At 34.6% G+C, this 19,210-nt stretch overlaps 1 protein-coding gene across 1 annotated transcript; it reads left to right on the top strand.

The window, feature by feature from the left end:
• Window positions 1-517: 517 nt before the first annotated feature.
• On the top strand, window positions 518-2,323 carry LOC130467858 (protein argonaute 10-like). Its single transcript, XM_056836815.1, has 7 exons — window positions 518-569; window positions 1,215-1,304; window positions 1,503-1,562; window positions 1,672-1,737; window positions 1,873-1,946; window positions 2,034-2,128; window positions 2,159-2,323. Exons 3-7 carry the CDS (start codon window positions 1,538-1,540, stop codon window positions 2,232-2,234), a joined length of 336 nt encoding a protein of 111 aa, XP_056692793.1. The 5' UTR covers window positions 518-569; window positions 1,215-1,304; window positions 1,503-1,537; the 3' UTR covers window positions 2,235-2,323.
• The last annotated feature ends 16,887 nt before the right edge of the window (window positions 2,324-19,210 follow it).

Raw genomic sequence — 19,210 nt, 5'->3', positions numbered from 1 at the left:
GCAGATTAGTAATTCTGCGACGCAAATGAGGTAAAAAAAATTCGGACGTGTCAATGGGTTTCTACCTCTCTCCTCAAACACACTCTCTCCTAATTCTACCTCTCTCCTCAAACACTCTCTCTTTCCTAAACTCCCTGCTTCTTCCTCTCTCCTCAAACCCGATCCAGTTTCTTCCTCTCTCTCCTCAACCTCGCCGCTCAAATTTTCCTCCGGCAAGGTTCTTGCAAAAAAATTCGGTTTGTAAATGAGGTAAGTCTTCCATCTCTTTCCTCCTTTCTTCAATTCTTTTAGGTTTTAGAACTTTCACTTTTGTTTAAGTTTTTTATTCTTCAATTCTTTATGATAGGTTTCGACAACGGAAGAGGGAGAATCGGGGTCGTAGAAGAGGTGGAGGAGGGTGTCGGAGGTGGAAGCGTCATTGAAACCGTCGGCGTCGCACCCTTGCTACTGTCGCAATCGAAGCATCTATTTCGAAATCCTTGGAAAGGGAAGCTTGACGGCGGAGGTTTCTAGAGAAACTAAATTGACGGCGGCGAGGTGGAGGAAGGAGGCGGGACTGTTAGTCGGAGGTGAGAATTTTGTAATGCTTCCATCTGTCTCCTTCATTCTTCATTTAGTTAGGGTTTTGAACTTCAGTTTATGTAATTTTGGATTTTCGATTGAATTCTATTGAGTTTGCTCATTTTACTTTTTGATTAATGTTCTTGATTCTGTTTTATTGTGATTGAACTTGACTTTGAGTGGAAATTGAACTGGATTAATGATGAATGGTTGACGATTGTGTCTCCATTTTCGTTCTTAAGACTAAATAGCTTGATTTATGTAAACATGGTGGAAGTTTGATTGGTGTTCCTGTTTCTGTGGAAAAATTGATTTTTCTAGGGGTTATTTTGAGCTGAGGTCCAACCTTATGAGATATGAGATACCAGACATCCAATTTATGTTATTTCTTTAATAATCGTCTGCCATGGCATGTATATCCTGATGATTGTAGTTTCTTAGTTGGAATGATTTGCTTGCTTTATATGGAAATTTCCATACAAGCACTTTGTCTTGCTGAATTGCAGTTTGTCTTGCTGCTTTATACTTCAGCACCCATGTAACTTGATGATCATTAGATTTTGACTTGCGTTTATGTAAAATTCCCAACAACATATATCAGATGATTGATTGTTTTTCAATTTAACTTGTGATTGTATTGATGGAGGTGGCAGTTCTCCTTGTTTGGATCATTGGCTAATGTGGGAGCAATGGTTGGTGCAATTGCTAGTGGTCAGATTTCTGAATACATTGGGCGCAAAGGGGTATGAAATTTTATCCCTTTCCTGCAATTTATTGATGGTTTTTAACATATAGAATTTGTGTCATTGTCACCCATTGTTGTCTCTTAAAAAGGGTCCTACTTGATATGAACATTAACAGATCTTCATAAGTCATAACAATGTCTGTTGTACTGTATTTTATTTTTTTAATTATGATTTCCTGTTTTTAATTAATTGCAGTCACTGATGATTGCTTCAATCCCAAATATCATTGGATGGTTGGTCGTATCATTTTCGAGAGTAAGTGAGCTATATAAACGAGCATTGTGCTATTTGTTTATCTTCAATCCCAAATATTATTGATTGGTTGGCTGGTCGTATCATTTCTGTATTGTTGAACCATCTATAGGATATCTCATTTCTGTACATGGGGCGACTGCTGGAAGGTTTTGGTGTTGGTATTATTTCCTACACGGTAAATCTTGCCATTCATCAGAGTTGTCGAATTGACTGTCATATGTTACGTTTTAGCAGATTCATAATTTTTTTTAATGTAATTAGGTGCCTTTTTCTGATGATGTTTGATAACATTGAATTCATGACATTGCAGGCACAGTGGTAGATACTAAAATATGTCACCCAACCGATTTTGATTTCTTTCTATGCAGTCATGCTGGTATTCAGGTGAGTTTTTCAGCGAGTTTTAATAGAGTTATCGATAGCTTACATGTTTTCTTTAGAAATAACAAATAGCACAACCGTTTTCTTCAGGGAACCAGCAGACCAGCTCATTACCATGTTCTCTGGGACGATAACAAATTCTCAGCTGATGAGATACAATCTCTAACGAACAATCTCTGTTATACGTAAGCAGACCCCCCAACTAATATTGGAAGCAAGGGAAACACTAGAAGATTCTGGGCAGCAACTATTTTTTTTTTTTTTTTGTTGGGTGTCAAGAGAAACCGTTAGATGGAATACATTGTTGTAGATATTTCAAGATTTTGTATTGTAAGATTTATGAAGGTACTGCCTTTATGTATTTAGTCTTATTGATTTGATGTGGTTCTATTTAATAGGTATATATATATATATATATATATATATATATATATATATATATATATATATATATATATATATATATATATAGTAAAATGGAACCTATTTTTTTTTACAAATTTCAAAGTCATTTGCGTCGCACATTAAGCTATTGTGCGAGGCAAATGACTTACTTTTTTGGTGCTCAAATTGTCATTTGCGTCGCACATTAAGCTATTGTGCGTGGCAAATGACTTATTTTTTGGCGCCTGAAAAGTCATTTGCAACGCACATTAAGCTAATGTGCGTGGCAAATGACTTTTCAACATGGTGCCTGAAAAGTCATTTGCCTCGCACATTTGCTTAATGTGCGACGCAAATAAGGGTCATTTGCGTCGCACAAATGTGCGACGCAAATGACTTTTAGTCATTTGCGTCGAGAGCTTTTGCCACGCACAATGTGCGACGCAAATGCACTTAAATGTGCGATGCAAATGACCCTTTTTCCACTAGTGATATATCTAGGTACGTACCAAGTTAACTTCTATAGACATTAAATATAGACTTAATCAACTCATTACTCAATTTCTTACACTAATTTTAAGTTGTCTTAGTCATTCTATTTTTCTTATCTCCATATCATACTATTTGTACATTTAAAATAACCATTAAAGATATCTTTTTCTTTTTTAAGTAAGATTATAATACAGTTGAGTTTTCACTTGGAGCTTGATCCCAGTCGCCCTCTCAATAACGTGTAAATATTAGATTAATGTGTTTCCTCTGTCAATTGTAGTTGATATAGAAAGAGGTTTTAAATAACACGTGTCACTTGTATTTGTTCAATATCGAAAGAGGTTCTAAATAACTCGTCTATTTCCTCATCAACATTTAGTCTCGCATTTATTGGGCATTATTATATGTGTTTTACCTATAGTCTACTTCCTCATCAACATTCATTCGCGCATTTATCGGGCATTGGATTTTATTACATGTGTGTTACCTATAGTCCATTTCCTTATCAACATTCACTCTCGCATTCATCGGGCATTGGTGTTTATTATATGTGTGTTACCTATAGTAACAACATTCTAACACGTGGCGATTAAAACAACAATATCCATTACAATTTCACTTGTTGTCATTATCAGTAAAAACAAAAAACAACTACATATCTAGAGAAATTAAATGTGTAACACCACTAAGTAGTATATTGATATAAGTTTCAGTATTAGTTTCATAGATGAACCCGCCGACCCCTTATTAATGTTAAACCAAATGTAAATACCCCTATGTCTCTAAGAGTTATTAGAATAGAGTTAAAGTAACATCATAACTTACTACATACACCTTACTCACTAGTAGCATTCTTTACGGACCCAATAAGTACAACACACATATTCATTGCAATAGAAATGGATCTTCCTCATCAACATTCACTCGCGCATTTATCGGGCATTGGATTTTAATACATGTGTGTTACCTATAGTCCATTTCCTCATCAACATCACTCTCGCATTCATCGGGCATTGGTGTTTATTATATGTGTGTTACCTATAGTAACAACATTCTAACACGTGGCGATTAAAACAACAATATCCATTACAATTTCAATTGTTGTCATTATTAGTAAAAACAAAAAACAACTACATATCTAGAGAAATTAAATGTGTAACACCACTAAGTAGTATATTGATTTAAGTTTCACTATTAGTTTCATAGATGAACCCGCCGACCCCTTATTAATGTTTAACCAAATGTAAATACCCCTATGTCTCTAAGAGTTATTAGTTAGAGTTAAAGTAACATCATAACTTACTACGTACACCTTACTCACTAGTAGCATTCTTTACGGACCAAATAAGTACAACACACATATTCATTGCAATAGAAATGAATCTTAAAAATGTTTACCCATGAGAAAGCCCTCACCCTAACCAATACCCATTATTTTGGTGGGGAAAATACATATGGAGATCTATTTTATAGATTAAAATCCTTAAACTAAATCTCATACCCAACTACCACAAAATTTACCTTTCCACTTTGAGATTTATTATGTGGGTAGCTACCGGGAGATATCGTGGTCCTTACTGACAGATAATAACTTAAATTTAGAACCATGTTTTTCTCTACGGTAACTACTAACCGATTACTCGGTAACGACCAAATGAAAATACTTTAACTAAATCTCATACCCAACTACCACAAAATTTACCTTTCGACCCTGATACTTATTTTTTGGGATACTACCCAGAGTGATCTTGGTAATTACTTAAAGATAATAACTTAAATATAGAACCATGTTTTAAGTCGGTAATGACCAATTGGTATACAAATATGGTGTTATCCATCCGTGTGAATAGTTGGACCCACACATGTTCACCAATTTATAATACTAATACAGAAAACTCATATTTTTTATTTTGAGAAAAATAATAATTGTTTTATTATTTTAACAAATAATACCTCCATTTCAAAATTACTAATCGTTTTAGTCCGTTTCATAATGTTAAGATTTATTTTATTTGTGAACATGGAAATAAACAATCTTATCTTTGGTAACTTCTACACCTATTTGGTAATTTCACTCAGCTACTAGACTTATATAGTTCATCTTATATGGTTGGTGATGTTCATAAAGATACTTGGTAATGCCCTAGTGTGCGTGGTTATTTTACTCATCATTGTGCCTTGGTAGCGGCCACAAACTACTGTTCATCGTCTTCTTCCTTCAAACCCAAAACGCAATTTTCAGCGTCTTTTTCCTCGGACCCCCCATAGCTTACATGCACCCAAAGTGTCAATGTGTAACTTTGAATTCAACCAAACAACATTACAAAGTAATTTCTAGATCTAAAACATAATTTTGCAACACTGATCTGAAAAATTTCTAGATCTAAAACATAATTTTGCAACACTGATCTGAAAAATTGTGAAACCATTTTTTTTACAATTCTTAACCAAACTTCGACAACCATTTCTCCATATCATCAAATTAATCTGCGTTCGGAAACGTTGTATCTCTCGTTGACAACCTATGCCATTCAATTTTTTTTTTCCTGTAGCATGAGCAGAGGTTGAAGATGATGGAAATCATCTTATGGTGTACTGAGAGAGTTGAGAAGGAGGAGTGGAGTGGATGTCGGGGGCAAGAGAGTTGAGAAGGAGGAGTGGATCGCCTCGATTTGGTTTCGCCGGTGAGTTTTTCGGCGCCGGCGGAGGAGAGGGAGAGGAGAGAGAATTGAACTTAAACCATGAATTAACAACACTCACAAGTTAATTATTTTCCTAATTATTTTTGGAAATTATTTATTTATTTTCACAAAATTAAATATATTGTTTTTTCATATTTCTAAAAAATCAGTTAAAAGATTTTTGGATAAAAAAAAAGGTAAAAGAAAAAAAGAAAAGATAAAAGAAAATCAATTTATGTGGCCTATATTAATTCCCTACCATGGTCATCTTTATGATGACTATCTTAGAATTTTTATAAAAAACTTTCCCAGATCTCTCCATTCCAACATCTCTTCTTTCATTTTGTCCAGAAAGCCCAACTTCTATGTGAAGTTTCTCAGAAATGCCCTTTGCTGCTGGAGGGAGTATTATTTTTGAAAAAATATTATATTTTAATAAAACCTAAATTAGATATATAAAACAAAATTCATTCCGGCCAAAAGTGAACCAAACACTAGAAATAGGATATAGAACTCATTCTAATGTTGAACCAAAGAAATCCATATTGGTAAGGTGTTTTCACTCCATACCATGATACCACCATGGTATGAGAATCCAATCTAATTTGTTGAACCAAACGACCCCTAAATCTTTATGTTATTTCTTATCTTTTATTTTTTATGTACCATATTGGAATAAAAATAACAATTAAAGCATTAGGAAAATCATGAATTAAATATGATATCATAAGTCTCATATATAAGCATCAACTATAAAAATGCCATGCATATATATAATTTGGTGTTTGTTAAGTTGAAGCATGTAGTTTCATTAGAAAATAAATGAAATGAAATGTAAGATGATCTAATTGATATTACTTGGCATGAGAAATGACGTAGTGTACATGTGTAGGTGATGAACTTAATGAATCTTTTCACTTTTATAGACATGTATTTTGGTCAAATATTGAGTTGAAGAAAAATCTCGAACTTTAATTATTCAACGTAGCAACCGGAGCAACGTTGCGGCCACACACTAGTTAATTAATTAAATTGTGAAGTAACCAAGGGTATGGACTATTCTATAGGGGGCACCAAAAGTTCAATTACTAAAATTACCTCAGGAGTTCCCTTATAGAATAGAGATGAGTCGGACTTGAACAACTTTTGAAACTTGTTTTAATAAACGAACTTGAAGATAACATATGTATGCTCATTCATTTATGTTCACAAACAACTCCTTCATTTATGTTTATGCACAAACTCGTCTAGTTATGTTCTTTGTCATACATAATTATTTTACTATAGATAAAAATCATATTTTGACTTTTAATACCCAAAAAAATGTACCATAGAATAAAAAAGAATTTAAAAATTGAATTTAAATTGATAAACTTGGTGCATATTCCAAATTATGTTTTTATTATGGTTAAACTTTAAAATGCAAAGCTCGTTCATAAAAAGCTCGTTTAATAAAATAAAAAGCTCGTTTATGAACTTGTCTCGATTAATAAACGAGATGTTCACGAAACGTTCTCGAACATAAAATCTCTTAAACGAACCGATCTTGAAATTTTTGAGCTAGGTTGAAAGATCGGGCTCGAGTTCGAGCTTGTCCAAATTAGGTAATGCTCAGCTCAGCTTGTTTGCATCCCCAATTGTAACTTGTACGAGATACTTAGGGATCCGTTCTATTCAACTTATTTTGTTTGAACTTATATTATATAACTTTAGAGCATGTTTAGTAACATCCAAATACTTAGACTAGAAAAGAGATATCTATTAAAATATCAAAAAGTAATAAGAGAGAGGACAGAGAAAAGAGATGGAAGTCAAAAGAGAAATGACTCCACGAAACCATTTTTGAAGACCAAACTAGTGTTTGGCCCGGGCGATGCTCCGGTGGCTACTTTGAATAATTAAAATTTAAGATTTTTTCGCCAGATCTATATGTTTGACCAAAATACATGTAGTCCATGCATAAAAGTGAAAAGATTCATTAAATTCATCAACTACGGAGTACACATGTACACCACGTACTCATTTATCATGCGAAGTAATTTTTCAATTAGATTATCTTATAATTAAATTCGTTTAATTTATTGTCTAATGGAGCTAAGCAATCTTCAAATTAATAAACACCAAATTACATGCCGGCCATTTATATAGTTGATGCTTATGCGACTTATGATATCATATTTGGTTCTTGGTTTTCCTAATGTTTTAATTGTTGTTTTTATTTCAATATAGTCCATAGGAAATAAAAGGTAACATAAAGATTTAGTTGTTTTAGACTTCATGTTTACGTGCATTTATAAATTAATGTGCATGAATAAACAACAATTAGTGGTTGGTTAAGATGGTAATGAGAGTTATTCTCCAAACTGGAGGTCTTGTGTTCGAGCCTTATTGTATTGCTTTTTGGTTGTCAATAACATTACATAACCTTGGTGAGTGGATGACGTGGCGTAAGTAGGAGAGTTATACGTGACACATAAACTTTATTCACAACGCCTTTTAATATATTATATAGATAGATTGTTTGACATCCAAATGTTTCGATGTTGCTAAAAGTACTCTTATCTAAACTTATACGTTCTCCGATTTTTAATACTCGCAACGTTTGTGATTTTTACACTTTCACATACTCTAGTTTGACCATTATTAGTTATTTATACGTAAGATAAAACATAATCATGTGGGATCTTGTTAGATTCGTCTTAATGTGTATTTTCAAAATATTCACTTTTTGTACTTTTTACTTAAAGAGAATTAAAGATAATAATGATCAAAGATGTGCATTGGCATCCGTGAAAATGACAAACGTTGCGAGTAAAAATGAACGGAGGAAGTATTATTCTATTTGAATTTATTTTATCTGAAATAACTTTTTTTTATGTTACTTAAAATAAAGTTATTTATGTGTAAAAAACTTATTTTTTCTAATTTATCTTATATTATCTTAACGTATCTGAACTTTTTGAATTTATTTTAACTTATAAGAACTCATCTGAACTTATTTGTTTAAATTAAGTCAAAGTAAGTTGAAGAGAACAAAATCCTATTGCTTCCTCGTTTCGGAATAAAATATTATAATTCATAAATTAAACTTGATTTTGTTAATTCAGTGGAACTAGATAAACATAGCCTAAATCCATTATTTATTAAACTAATCCAAAAATGTTACTCCCTCCGTCTATTTTTGTTCTTTACGTTTTCCTTTTTGGGTGTTTCAAAATGTTTTTTACATTTCTTTTTATATTATCACATAAATGCCATAATACTCTAACAAAATCTGTGTCCAATAATTATTTTAACCAATTAAATTTATGAGTAATTTAATCTCTCACACTTTTCCATTGGGAAATTAAATATTTCTCATATTCCCAATATCAGAATTTTGATAAAAGTGAAAACATTATAAATAAACGTAATTTATCTTGTTTAAATAAAAAAAAAGAGGAATCTCAACACACATTTAAAACGCATGAAAAATACGAAACGTAAAGAACAAAAAGAGACGGTGGGAGTAGGTCTTAATACACTAGTTGTAGCTATAGTTTGGATCATAAAAACCCATAGCCCCAACATAGCTTTGGGGATTTTAGAGCCTCGACGTTTAGTAAGCAATCTCGAAATGAAGAGATGCTTATCAAAGTCTTGTATGAGGAATTGAGGATGCAAGACACGTTTTTGTGAATTCACAAGAAGCATAGACCCAAGTTGTTTCAGATTTCACCTCAAAGGATAAAGGTTGATTGATCTTGGACAGTGTTCGTCTTCTCACTTTCTCAGCATCTTCATTAACTCCGTTGTGTTCCCTCCGTGATTAGAGGCAAGGTGGTCGAGGTTTTCGCAGCGGCTATTGCAAGAAGAAAAACATATCAGGGGTATTTTGGTAACTTCATCCCAAATTTGAAAATGCTGACTTGTTTAATGAAATCCATGTGTGTTGGTTGTAGCTGGGTAATGTATTCTAGCATGGCATTAGTTTCTGTTTGCTCTCTCGATTCCTTCGTCAATCTCTCTCATCTCCCTCATTTCTCTCTTCTCTCTCCTCCAACCTTTTCTCCTTGTTGAAGCTCAGATCTACTCTCCTGTGAAGTGTGATTCTACTCAGATTTTTGTGGGTCTTTTTCATTTCAAGAGTAATTAAAAAGGTTATTCCCTATGTTTTCAAAAAAAATTACTGAACTGAAAAATTGTTTGAGTCGATCTCAAAATTTGTTAATGTAATTGTTTACTGAAATTGTTCATAGGGAAAATAATTGTTTATTTTATTATTTTTGTCCCAGCTTGTATCTAAAATATGATTTATTGTGTTGTAGTTTGTTTAATTACTTGTTTAATTTGCAAAGTTGTTTTATTAAATGGTTGATTTTGTCGAATTCTATGGCAGATAACCTCAATTTTGTGTTGCTTTTGTGTTTTATTGTGTTGTATTAAATGGTTGATTTGTTCATTATTTTATTGTGTTGGTCTCTATGCAAAAATTGGGTTAACGATTGTGTTAATTGCCGGTGATTTCGTTGAAATTAGTGTTATTAAATACCTAATTTAGTGTTATGAAAAAGTCCCAGATTTATTGTTATTAAAAAGCATTAGCTTTATTAAATAAGAGACTAATAATATGAGGCCTCGTAATAATATTAAAAATAAATAAGTTATATAATAAATTGGTTTATGAATGCTAATTGTATGTAATGAAAATGCTTAAACTGTAATGAAATTAAATTAATTGCAAAATGTGGAAATTGGTATAATGAGTGACCATAGGGTCGTTGATTTGCATAAGCGGAGTTGAATGATTGTGATGTAGTTGTGATGTTGTTTTTTGAGTAGAATGGGGCGCAAGAAGGGTTATGTGAAGGCAAAAAGAATTGATTCTCCTAAGAACACTAGGGGGGTAAGGCTTGATCGTTTGATTTGATACATTTATTGCTCGTGTCGCGCGTCCTCTTGATATTGTCTAGGACTCTGCAAGAGAAAGAGTGCAGAGTCCTTTGATGATGACTGTGATGCGCTTGATGTCAGTGGAAATGGTTCATCGGAAGACAGTACCGACGATTCCTCATATGATGAATCCTCTGAGTCATCGGAGTCAGAATCTTTTGCGTCCTCTGATTCTTTTGAGTCATCAGATATGGGAAGGAGGCAAAGAAAGAAGAGAAAAGGAAAAGTGAAGGTGAAGAAGGAAAAATTGAGGCGTAAAAGGGTTAAGGTAAAAAATGAGGTTTAAAATTATATAATATTAAATTTTATCAAATTGTTTACATATTATGTTGATATTGATTACATTGTAAGTTGTTATTATTTTTGTATAGACTATGAAGGGTAACGGGGATTATGTGAAGGCTCGTTCTCGTGTTGTGAAAACGCATTTTCAAATGTTGGGAAAGGTAAATAAAGTTGTTATATTTGAATGTTTATATGGATTTAATTGCAAAAATGTATTTTTAATAAGTAATATAATTGTGTAGGCACCTAACATAATATGTCGAGTGAAGGCTTTTTTGGATGTTGTTAGTAAGTTTGACGAGTCTAGGAGGGAAGAAGTCAGTAGGATGGATTTTGGTGGGTTATTAGAGATGAAGTTGAAGAAGTTACCCCGTAACTTCTGTTATTGGCTGCTTACAAGGGTTGGGGTGATGGGTCTGTTGAATTTGGTGATGGAAAAGTTCGTTCATTCTGTGCAGGAGATTTTAAGAGGATTTTAGGGTTGCCAAATGGGGATAAGGTGGTTCCTTTTGAGGTAGATTATGAGAATGTGTCGATGGTAGAAAGATCACAAGAGATTTTGGCAAAGTTTGGGAAAAATTTGGATAAACCTCGTGAGGAGGTTGTGATGCTTGTGGATGGTGTTGAAGCTTGTGTGGGAGAGAGAGACGAAAAAGGTGGTGTGGTGTCGTTAAGTAACAACAAGGAGAAGAAGGAATTCAGGGCTGCATTCTTGATTATTGTTTTGGGACATATTCTTTGTCCCACCACAATGTCTACAAATTTGTCATCCCAATGAGTGGCAGCTGCTTCGGTGTTTGAGAATGCAGAAGAGTATGACTGGTGTTCATATGTATTTGGGTGGTTAATGGAGCAGTCACAGAGATTCGCTGAGAAATTCAAGTAAGAGGGATTTGTCGGTGGTTGTGGAGGTTGCATCGTTGGACTAATGGTAAGAATAATGTGTTTAATATTTAGCTAATATTTTTTGTTTTTCTCATTAGTTGTCATATTTTTTATTCGTTAATCTATTTGCATTTTTATTTAATTGTTATTTTGTAGATATTTTATCTAGATCTATTGGATCTTCCACCTTTGCAAATGAAGGTGTTACCTAGAGTTAAGGTTTGGAGTGACAAAGACGGTCAGAAGGCTATTGGAGAGGATAGGAGAAGAAATGGTGACTTTGGCAAATTGGCGGTAAGATTCTAATGAAATGTATGTTATACATGTTCCTGTTTTAGATGGCTGTTTCTGTATGAATTAAGAAATATATTTTTTCTTTTATAAAATGGAAGTCCTGCAAGAGGTTGCATGCGATGTATAGTTTTGCTGAAGGTCAGAAAAGTGTAGCAACTCACCAAGAACCTGTCATGGTGTCCCGCCGGGTAGAAGCAAACTTGGGGGCTTCAATTGTATCGGATTTGGCTCAAGAGGTAATTATGTTAGGATATTTTTATAATATTGTTTGATACTTAGAATGGTTGGTTGATTTTACTTTTGTTGTTTTGGTATTGTTTCCTCTTAAGGTATATCAATTGGTCAAACCTCATTTAGAGAGGTTAATATTCGATGCTGTGTCTATTCGAGGTTGTGATATAGGCTCAGGATTATTCGGAGGTGGCTATCGGTTTGGTAGTGGTGGACAGGTATTTGAATCTGGTACTTCTGTAGTGGAGCCAGATTTTGGTACAAGAGTTCTAGGTGGTGGTGTAGGGGTTGTTGATGGTCGATCTGTAGGTGCCGGTGGTGGTGTAGGGGTTGTTGATGGTCGATCTGTAGGTGCTGGTGTTGGTGCTCCTCCAACATATGGTGGTGTAGGTGATTTTACCAGATGTGTAGGGTTACGGAGGGATGCTGGTGGTGTAGGGGTAGGGGTTATTGATATTGGTGGTGCAGGTGTGGGGGTTAGTGAAGCTGGTGGTGCAAGTGTAAGGGGTGTCGATGTTGGAGGGGGCAGTGAAGCTGGTGGCTTTGGGCACGGGCGGGTGCAGGTGCAGGATCATGGGCTTGGGATTGGGCTTGAGATTGGGCTTGGGCATGGGCTTGAGGTTAGGCATGGGCAGCAGGGCTTTCTAGTACCACGTCCAACCCAAGTTGTTGGAAGGAGGTGGAGGTATCGATTGATGTTCAAAATGATGTTGTTGAAAATGTTGATGTGCAAAATTATGGTGCTCAAAATGATGAAGTTAATGATGATGAAGTTATAAACGATGTAGTTAAAAATAATGATGTGCAAGATGATGTTGGGGAAAAAGATGATGTGCAAAATGATGTAGTTGGGGATGTATGCGAAGTGATAGCGGGTGTGACAAAGGTGGCAGAGGAAGTGATGAATGATGAGATCAATTGCGACAGCAGTGGTTCTTCTACGGGCCCGATAACTAGCAAAGGGCCACCTGAAATAGGTGAACATAGTTGCACAAAGGAAGACAACAACTCAGGAACGGGGGAAAAGAGGGTTATTAAACCAACTAGAATTGATTCTGATTTTGTGTCGAGACCTACCATTCGTAGGAAAACTGCAATGGAATCGCGCCTAATAGATTTTATTCGTAATTGGAGCATGGCTAAAAATCCAGGGAGGTATAATTCTAGTCTTAGTTTGATTATTTTCCTAAATTGCTATACTATGAGTACGTATATTATGAGTACATATAATAATTGGTTGATACATTGTATGTTGTAGCCCTGGTGGGGTGATTCTGATTTCTTGTGATGGGGTTGTTGCTGACCAACGAGATTGTCACGCCACATTGGTTGCAACACAAAGTGTGAGTACCGGATATGTAAGGATGGCTTCTTCCTTATACAAGAAAATTTGGAGGGAAAAGGAATTCGCGGGAGGAGTAGACAGATGTTGAACACAAAAGAAATTTTAAAATTTTGAAGGAGATAAAACATAAACCCATATGCTTCCTTGCGGAAGTAACGGGCATTGCCAATCTTCATCGGGTTAAGAAAATGATAGTTGGGATGATAATCTATACCTTGTACCGCGTGGTTCCCACCCCTAGCAATCGTTGACATTTGAAATCCCTCAATGCAAGTCCGACTACGTCGTTGAATAGTTAGGTCGGCGATTACAACCTTCAAATCTTGATGTCCAAATTCCGTGAGCTCTTCAACCTTGGTTAACATATTTTTCTCTTTTTTTGAATTTTTCCTCAACTTAGAAAGAACCATATTTCTCCCTACTTCTCGATTTTAAAAATGGATTTTTTTCTTCAATTGAGACAATTGCATTATCATAATGTTACAAGTTATTTATAGAGTGCTCCTATTTATTAACAACTCATAGTATTGTACAAAAACAACATCATTGTGTATAAAATGGTACTAAAATTGTCAGAAAATGGTATATGTTATCATTAAATGGTACATGTTATCACTAAATGGTACATGTTATCACTAAGATTGTACACGTAATTGTAAATATGCTGGAATATTTTACGTGTGATATTTGGTGACCAAAAATCTGGTAGAGGTTGTAGGAAAATCTGCAACATTATCTACTAAATCTAATTATTGCTAAAATTTGGGAGAATCAAATCTAAAAGGACAATATTCTCTTTTGGACCACTCATTACCTAGTACAAGTACAAGTACAACCTATTACCCAATAAAGACAAATTGACTTTTGGACCCATGCATTATTCTTATTCTTTAAATCAAAGCTTCTATATAGTTGGACTTCAATTCTTTTAAGACGTCCCATTTCAATTCCTTCCATCTTTTGCATTTTATTTTCTCTTTGTTCAAACCCTTAATTAATTTTCGTCCACTGAATTTCCTAATATTTCCAAAATGAACAACCCATTTCATTTTCAATCAAGAAACCAAGTTCACAACTCAAACTCCAGCCGTCTAAATTATCACCCTAAAAATTGTCTTTACTTCATCCCGGTACTCGGCCAACCATCTGAAAACAACATAAACAACACTTTATACTTCCATGATAATTATGCAGATCGTGGATTATGAAACCGCATTCCTATATTGCGTGTTATTCAAACATTCAAGGAAAGCCCAATGATTATCATACCATCCTTCCAAGGAAGGTTCATGTTAACCGGGGACGGTGAAGTGAATTGAAACAAGCTTACATGTCTTTAATGGAGGATCTCAAGGGTAATCATGCCGTTAAGTTGTTTGTCAAATGGTGTGTGGAAAACCACAACGTCGAAGGCGAGCTCGTGCCTGAGTTCTTGGTGGGTGTCATAGATCCGGTTCCTATCATCAACACGGAAGGCACTCCTGAGTCTTTCCTCCCCCGGGGCAAGGATAGTAAGTGTCACCTTTTCATCGGTGCCTTCAACGACGCACTCCACGTGATGAAGGTTAACACCACTTTGACACACATCAATGTAGACATATTCCATAAATACAGCTGTAGAAGGAGGACTAGGTACCATTTTAGTTTAGAAAGTACCATTTAAGTTAAGCAAGTACCATTTACGTAAAGCAAGTACCATTTAAGTTAAGGCATGGACCATTTAAGTTGGTACATGCCTAAACTTAAATGGTACCTAGTCTTCCTTCTACATCTGTATTTATGGAATACGTCTACATTGATGTGTGTCAAAGTGGTGTTAACCTTCATCACGTGGAGTGCGTCGGTGAAGGAACCGATGAAAAGGTGACACTGATTATCCATGCCCCGGGGGAGGCAATACTCAGGAGTGCCTTCCGTGTTGATGATAGGAACCGGATCTATGACACCCACTACGAAATCAGGCACGAGCTCGTCTTCGAAGTCGTGGTTTTCCACACACCATTTGACAAACAACTCAACGGCATGATTACCCTTGAGATCCTCCATTAAAGTCATGTAAGCTTGTTTTACTTCACCGTCCCCGGTTAACATGAACCTTCCTTGGAAGGATGGTATGATAATCATTGGGCTTTCCTTGAACGTTTGAATAACACGCAATATAGGAATGCGGTTCCATAATCCACGATCTGCATCATTATCATGGAAGTATAAAGTGTTGTTTATGTTGTTTTCAGATGGTTGGCCGAGTACCGGGACGAAGTAAAGACAATTTTTAGGGTGATAATTTAGACGGTTGGAGTTCGAGTTGCGAACTTGGTTTCTTGATTGAAAATGAAATGGGTTGTTCATTTTGGAAAAATTAGGAAATTCAGTGGACGAAAATTAATTAAGGGTTTAGAGAAAATAAAATGCAAAAGATGGAAGGAAATTGAAATGGAATGTGTTAAAAGAATTGAAGTCCAACTATATAGAAGCTTTGATTTAAAGAATGAGAATAATGCATGGGTCCAAAAGTCAATTTGTCTTTATTGGGTAATAGGTTGTACTTGTACTTGTACTAGGTAATGAGTGGTCCAAAAGAGAATATTGTCCTTTTAGATTTGATTCTCCTAAATTTTAGCAATAATTAGATTTAGTAGATAATGTTGCAGATTTTCCTACAACCTCTACCAGATTTATGGTCACCAAATATCACACGTAAAAGATTCCAACATATTTACAATTACGTGTACAATCTTAGTGATAACATGTACCATTTAATGATAACATATACCATTTTCTGACAATTTTAGTACCATTTTATACGCAATGATGTTCTTTTTTGTACAATACTACGAGTTGTTAATAAATAAGAGCACTCTATAAATAACTTGTAACATTATGATAATGCAATTGTCTCAATTGAAGAAAAAATCCATTTTTAAAATCGAGAAGTAGGGAGAAACTAGTTTTTGGGTCTGGGCGATGCCCCGGGTTACCACATTAATGACATTCACATTTACTTATATATATATATTTTTTTGTAATGATAACATGAACACATGTAATTGTTTAGTGGTAAAGGCTTTATTGTTTAAACACAAGGTCAAGGGTTCAAACCTTATGCAAACCATGTTTGATATTTTTTTTTTAAATGTATATGAAAATTACATTGAGCAAACCAGCCATAAGAAGAGCGCCACGTGTCACATAAACTTTCTTTTAAACGCCTTTTAATATATAGTATAGATATGGTTCTTTCTAAATTGAGGAAAAATTCAAAAAAAGAGAAAAATATGTTAACCAAGGTTGAAGAGCTCACGGAATTTGGACATCAAGATTTGAAGGTTGTAATCGCTGACCTAACTATTCAACGACGTAGTCGGACTTGCATTGAGGGATTTCAAATGTCAACGGTTGCTAGAGGTGGGAACCACGCGGTACAAGGTATAGATTATCATCCCAACTATCATTTTCTTAACCCGATGAAGATTGGCAATGCCCGTTACTTCCGCAAGGAAGCATATGGGTTTATGTTTTACCTCCTTCAAAATTTTAAAATTTCTTTTGTGTTCATCATTGAAAAACTCCACACAATATTGGTCAACTGTCGGACGTTTCCGATTTTTAATCGGTATTTGATAAAGTTTTTCGAGCTTAGCATGCCCATGCAGAAATGGGAAATGATGGCAATAAACCTACAAGTGGAGGAGGTGGAGTTAAATGGAAACTATTGGGGGATATTATTACTAGGCCAAAATTTTGAAGGTGTTAAACCCAACGAAGAAGTTCAATGGAGTTCCGTGGTTGAGTGGTTGAATTTCTCCACCAATGATCCAATGGAGATATTAGAAGATGACGAGGAGTACGCGGTTTTCAAAAGAAAAATGTTTGAGGTCAACGGGATGAATGAGATGGAAAATCTGAACTTAATATCGGACTATTAACCATCCGACCATGCGACTTATCCTATCGATCACTTGGAAAAACTACACATTGCTGGAAAAAATATAACGACAAAATGTATGTAAGTGACCTAGACTCGGGTGCTGAGTCGTATTCTGGTTGGTCGTCAGACGAAAGTGGTGATGCGTAAATTAGTAGTGTTGCTTATGAAATTGATTAAATCGTCTTTAATTTAGAGTATTTGTTACTTTGTTACTCATGTACTACGTAGTTGCATATTAAAACTTGATGTATCACCCATCGTTTCCATGTAGTCCTACCAAATAGTTAATTCGAGTATTTAGTTCAAGTACCATTTATTAATTTTTAAGTACCATTTTCTGTTTTTTAAGTACCATTTCTTAATGTCTGACTACCATTTATGTTTATCCAAGTACCATTTGAGTTTCGCGGCCCATTTGAATTGGCCCAAACAAGTATCATTTGTTGTCCACATATACCATTTACTGGATGTTACATGTTTGTAGGAAAACGACAAACAACATACAGTGAAAATATATGTTTCACGTGAATGGTGACTCACGTGATATGGCAATTGGAGTTGACATGTCAGGCATGTCATTTCAAACCAAAGAATCAGAATATATGAGTGTTTGGAGTTATTAGGGGGGGGAATATTTTAGTTTTTGGACTTATCCTAGAGAAATAATATGTTAGTTTTTGGACTTATCCTAGAGAAAGAATATTTAATTTTTTGGGCTTATCCTAGAGAAAGAACATTTTAGTGTTTGGAATTGTCATAGAAATCAAAATATCATAGTTGGAATTATCTTGGAATATACGATTAAAGATTAACACGGGATACTTGTATTTAGCATTATAATATTATCCAGTACCATTTTTATAATTAGGTATCGTTTAACTACCATTATAATATTAAAGTATGTTGAATGGAAGAACATGGTTATATTATTTTCGTATCACCCTCAACAATCAGAACATGATCTCTATGGTAAGATACTAAGTCAACCACTAATTTATATATATTGTTTTATTTTGTTATTAATTTTTTAACCACTATCTTATTTATATGTATTGTTTTATTTTGTTATTAATTATTTTACCACTATCTAATTTATATTTATTGATTTATTTTATTAATAATTTGTTAATCACTAGCTAATTTATATTTATTGATTTATTTTATTTATTAATTTGTTAATCACTAGCTAATTTATATTTATTGTTTTATTTTGTTATTAATTTATTAAACACTACCTAATTTATTTTACCATACAGCCGGTACCGAGAGAGCCAATGTATATACTGGGAATTCAGTACATCTCCACCATAGCCATAAGACGGGTCAATTCAGACAGAGTGGGAAATACAGATAGTCTCGCACCCCCCAATATCCCCTAATCATGACTTCTCCTTTTTACCAGAAGGGAGTATGACGTTCAGGGATGGATGGAATAACTTCATCGAAGGTAATAGTTACATGGCGGGGGATAAATTGGAATTTTCATACGTAGGCAACACGACATTCAAGATATATTCTACGAGGGGTGGAAGGAGCCTAGATGATGGTCAAGTTGGGGAAATTCCAACAACCATAACCACAAGGGGGCCTAGACCACGGTGGCTAACTAATGAGGAATACTCCTAATGCGCAATGCTACTTGAAGTATTCAAGACTTCCTAATTTCGCAATTAAATTAAGCGAGACTTATTAGAAGTCCGGCACCCTGGTACGTTTCACAATCTAATTACTAATAGTAAAGTGAACAATATTTTTTTCATAATTATTTGTAATAAATGTTTTTGTAGACTATACCAAGGGAATTCGCGAT

This window comes from Spinacia oleracea, chromosome 2 (genome assembly GCF_020520425.1).
Source record: "Spinacia oleracea cultivar Varoflay chromosome 2, BTI_SOV_V1, whole genome shotgun sequence".
NCBI classification, from domain to species: domain Eukaryota; kingdom Viridiplantae; phylum Streptophyta; class Magnoliopsida; order Caryophyllales; family Amaranthaceae; genus Spinacia; species Spinacia oleracea.
Note: the sequence above shows the minus strand (reverse complement) of the source record. Positions and strands in the feature narration are given on the sequence as shown.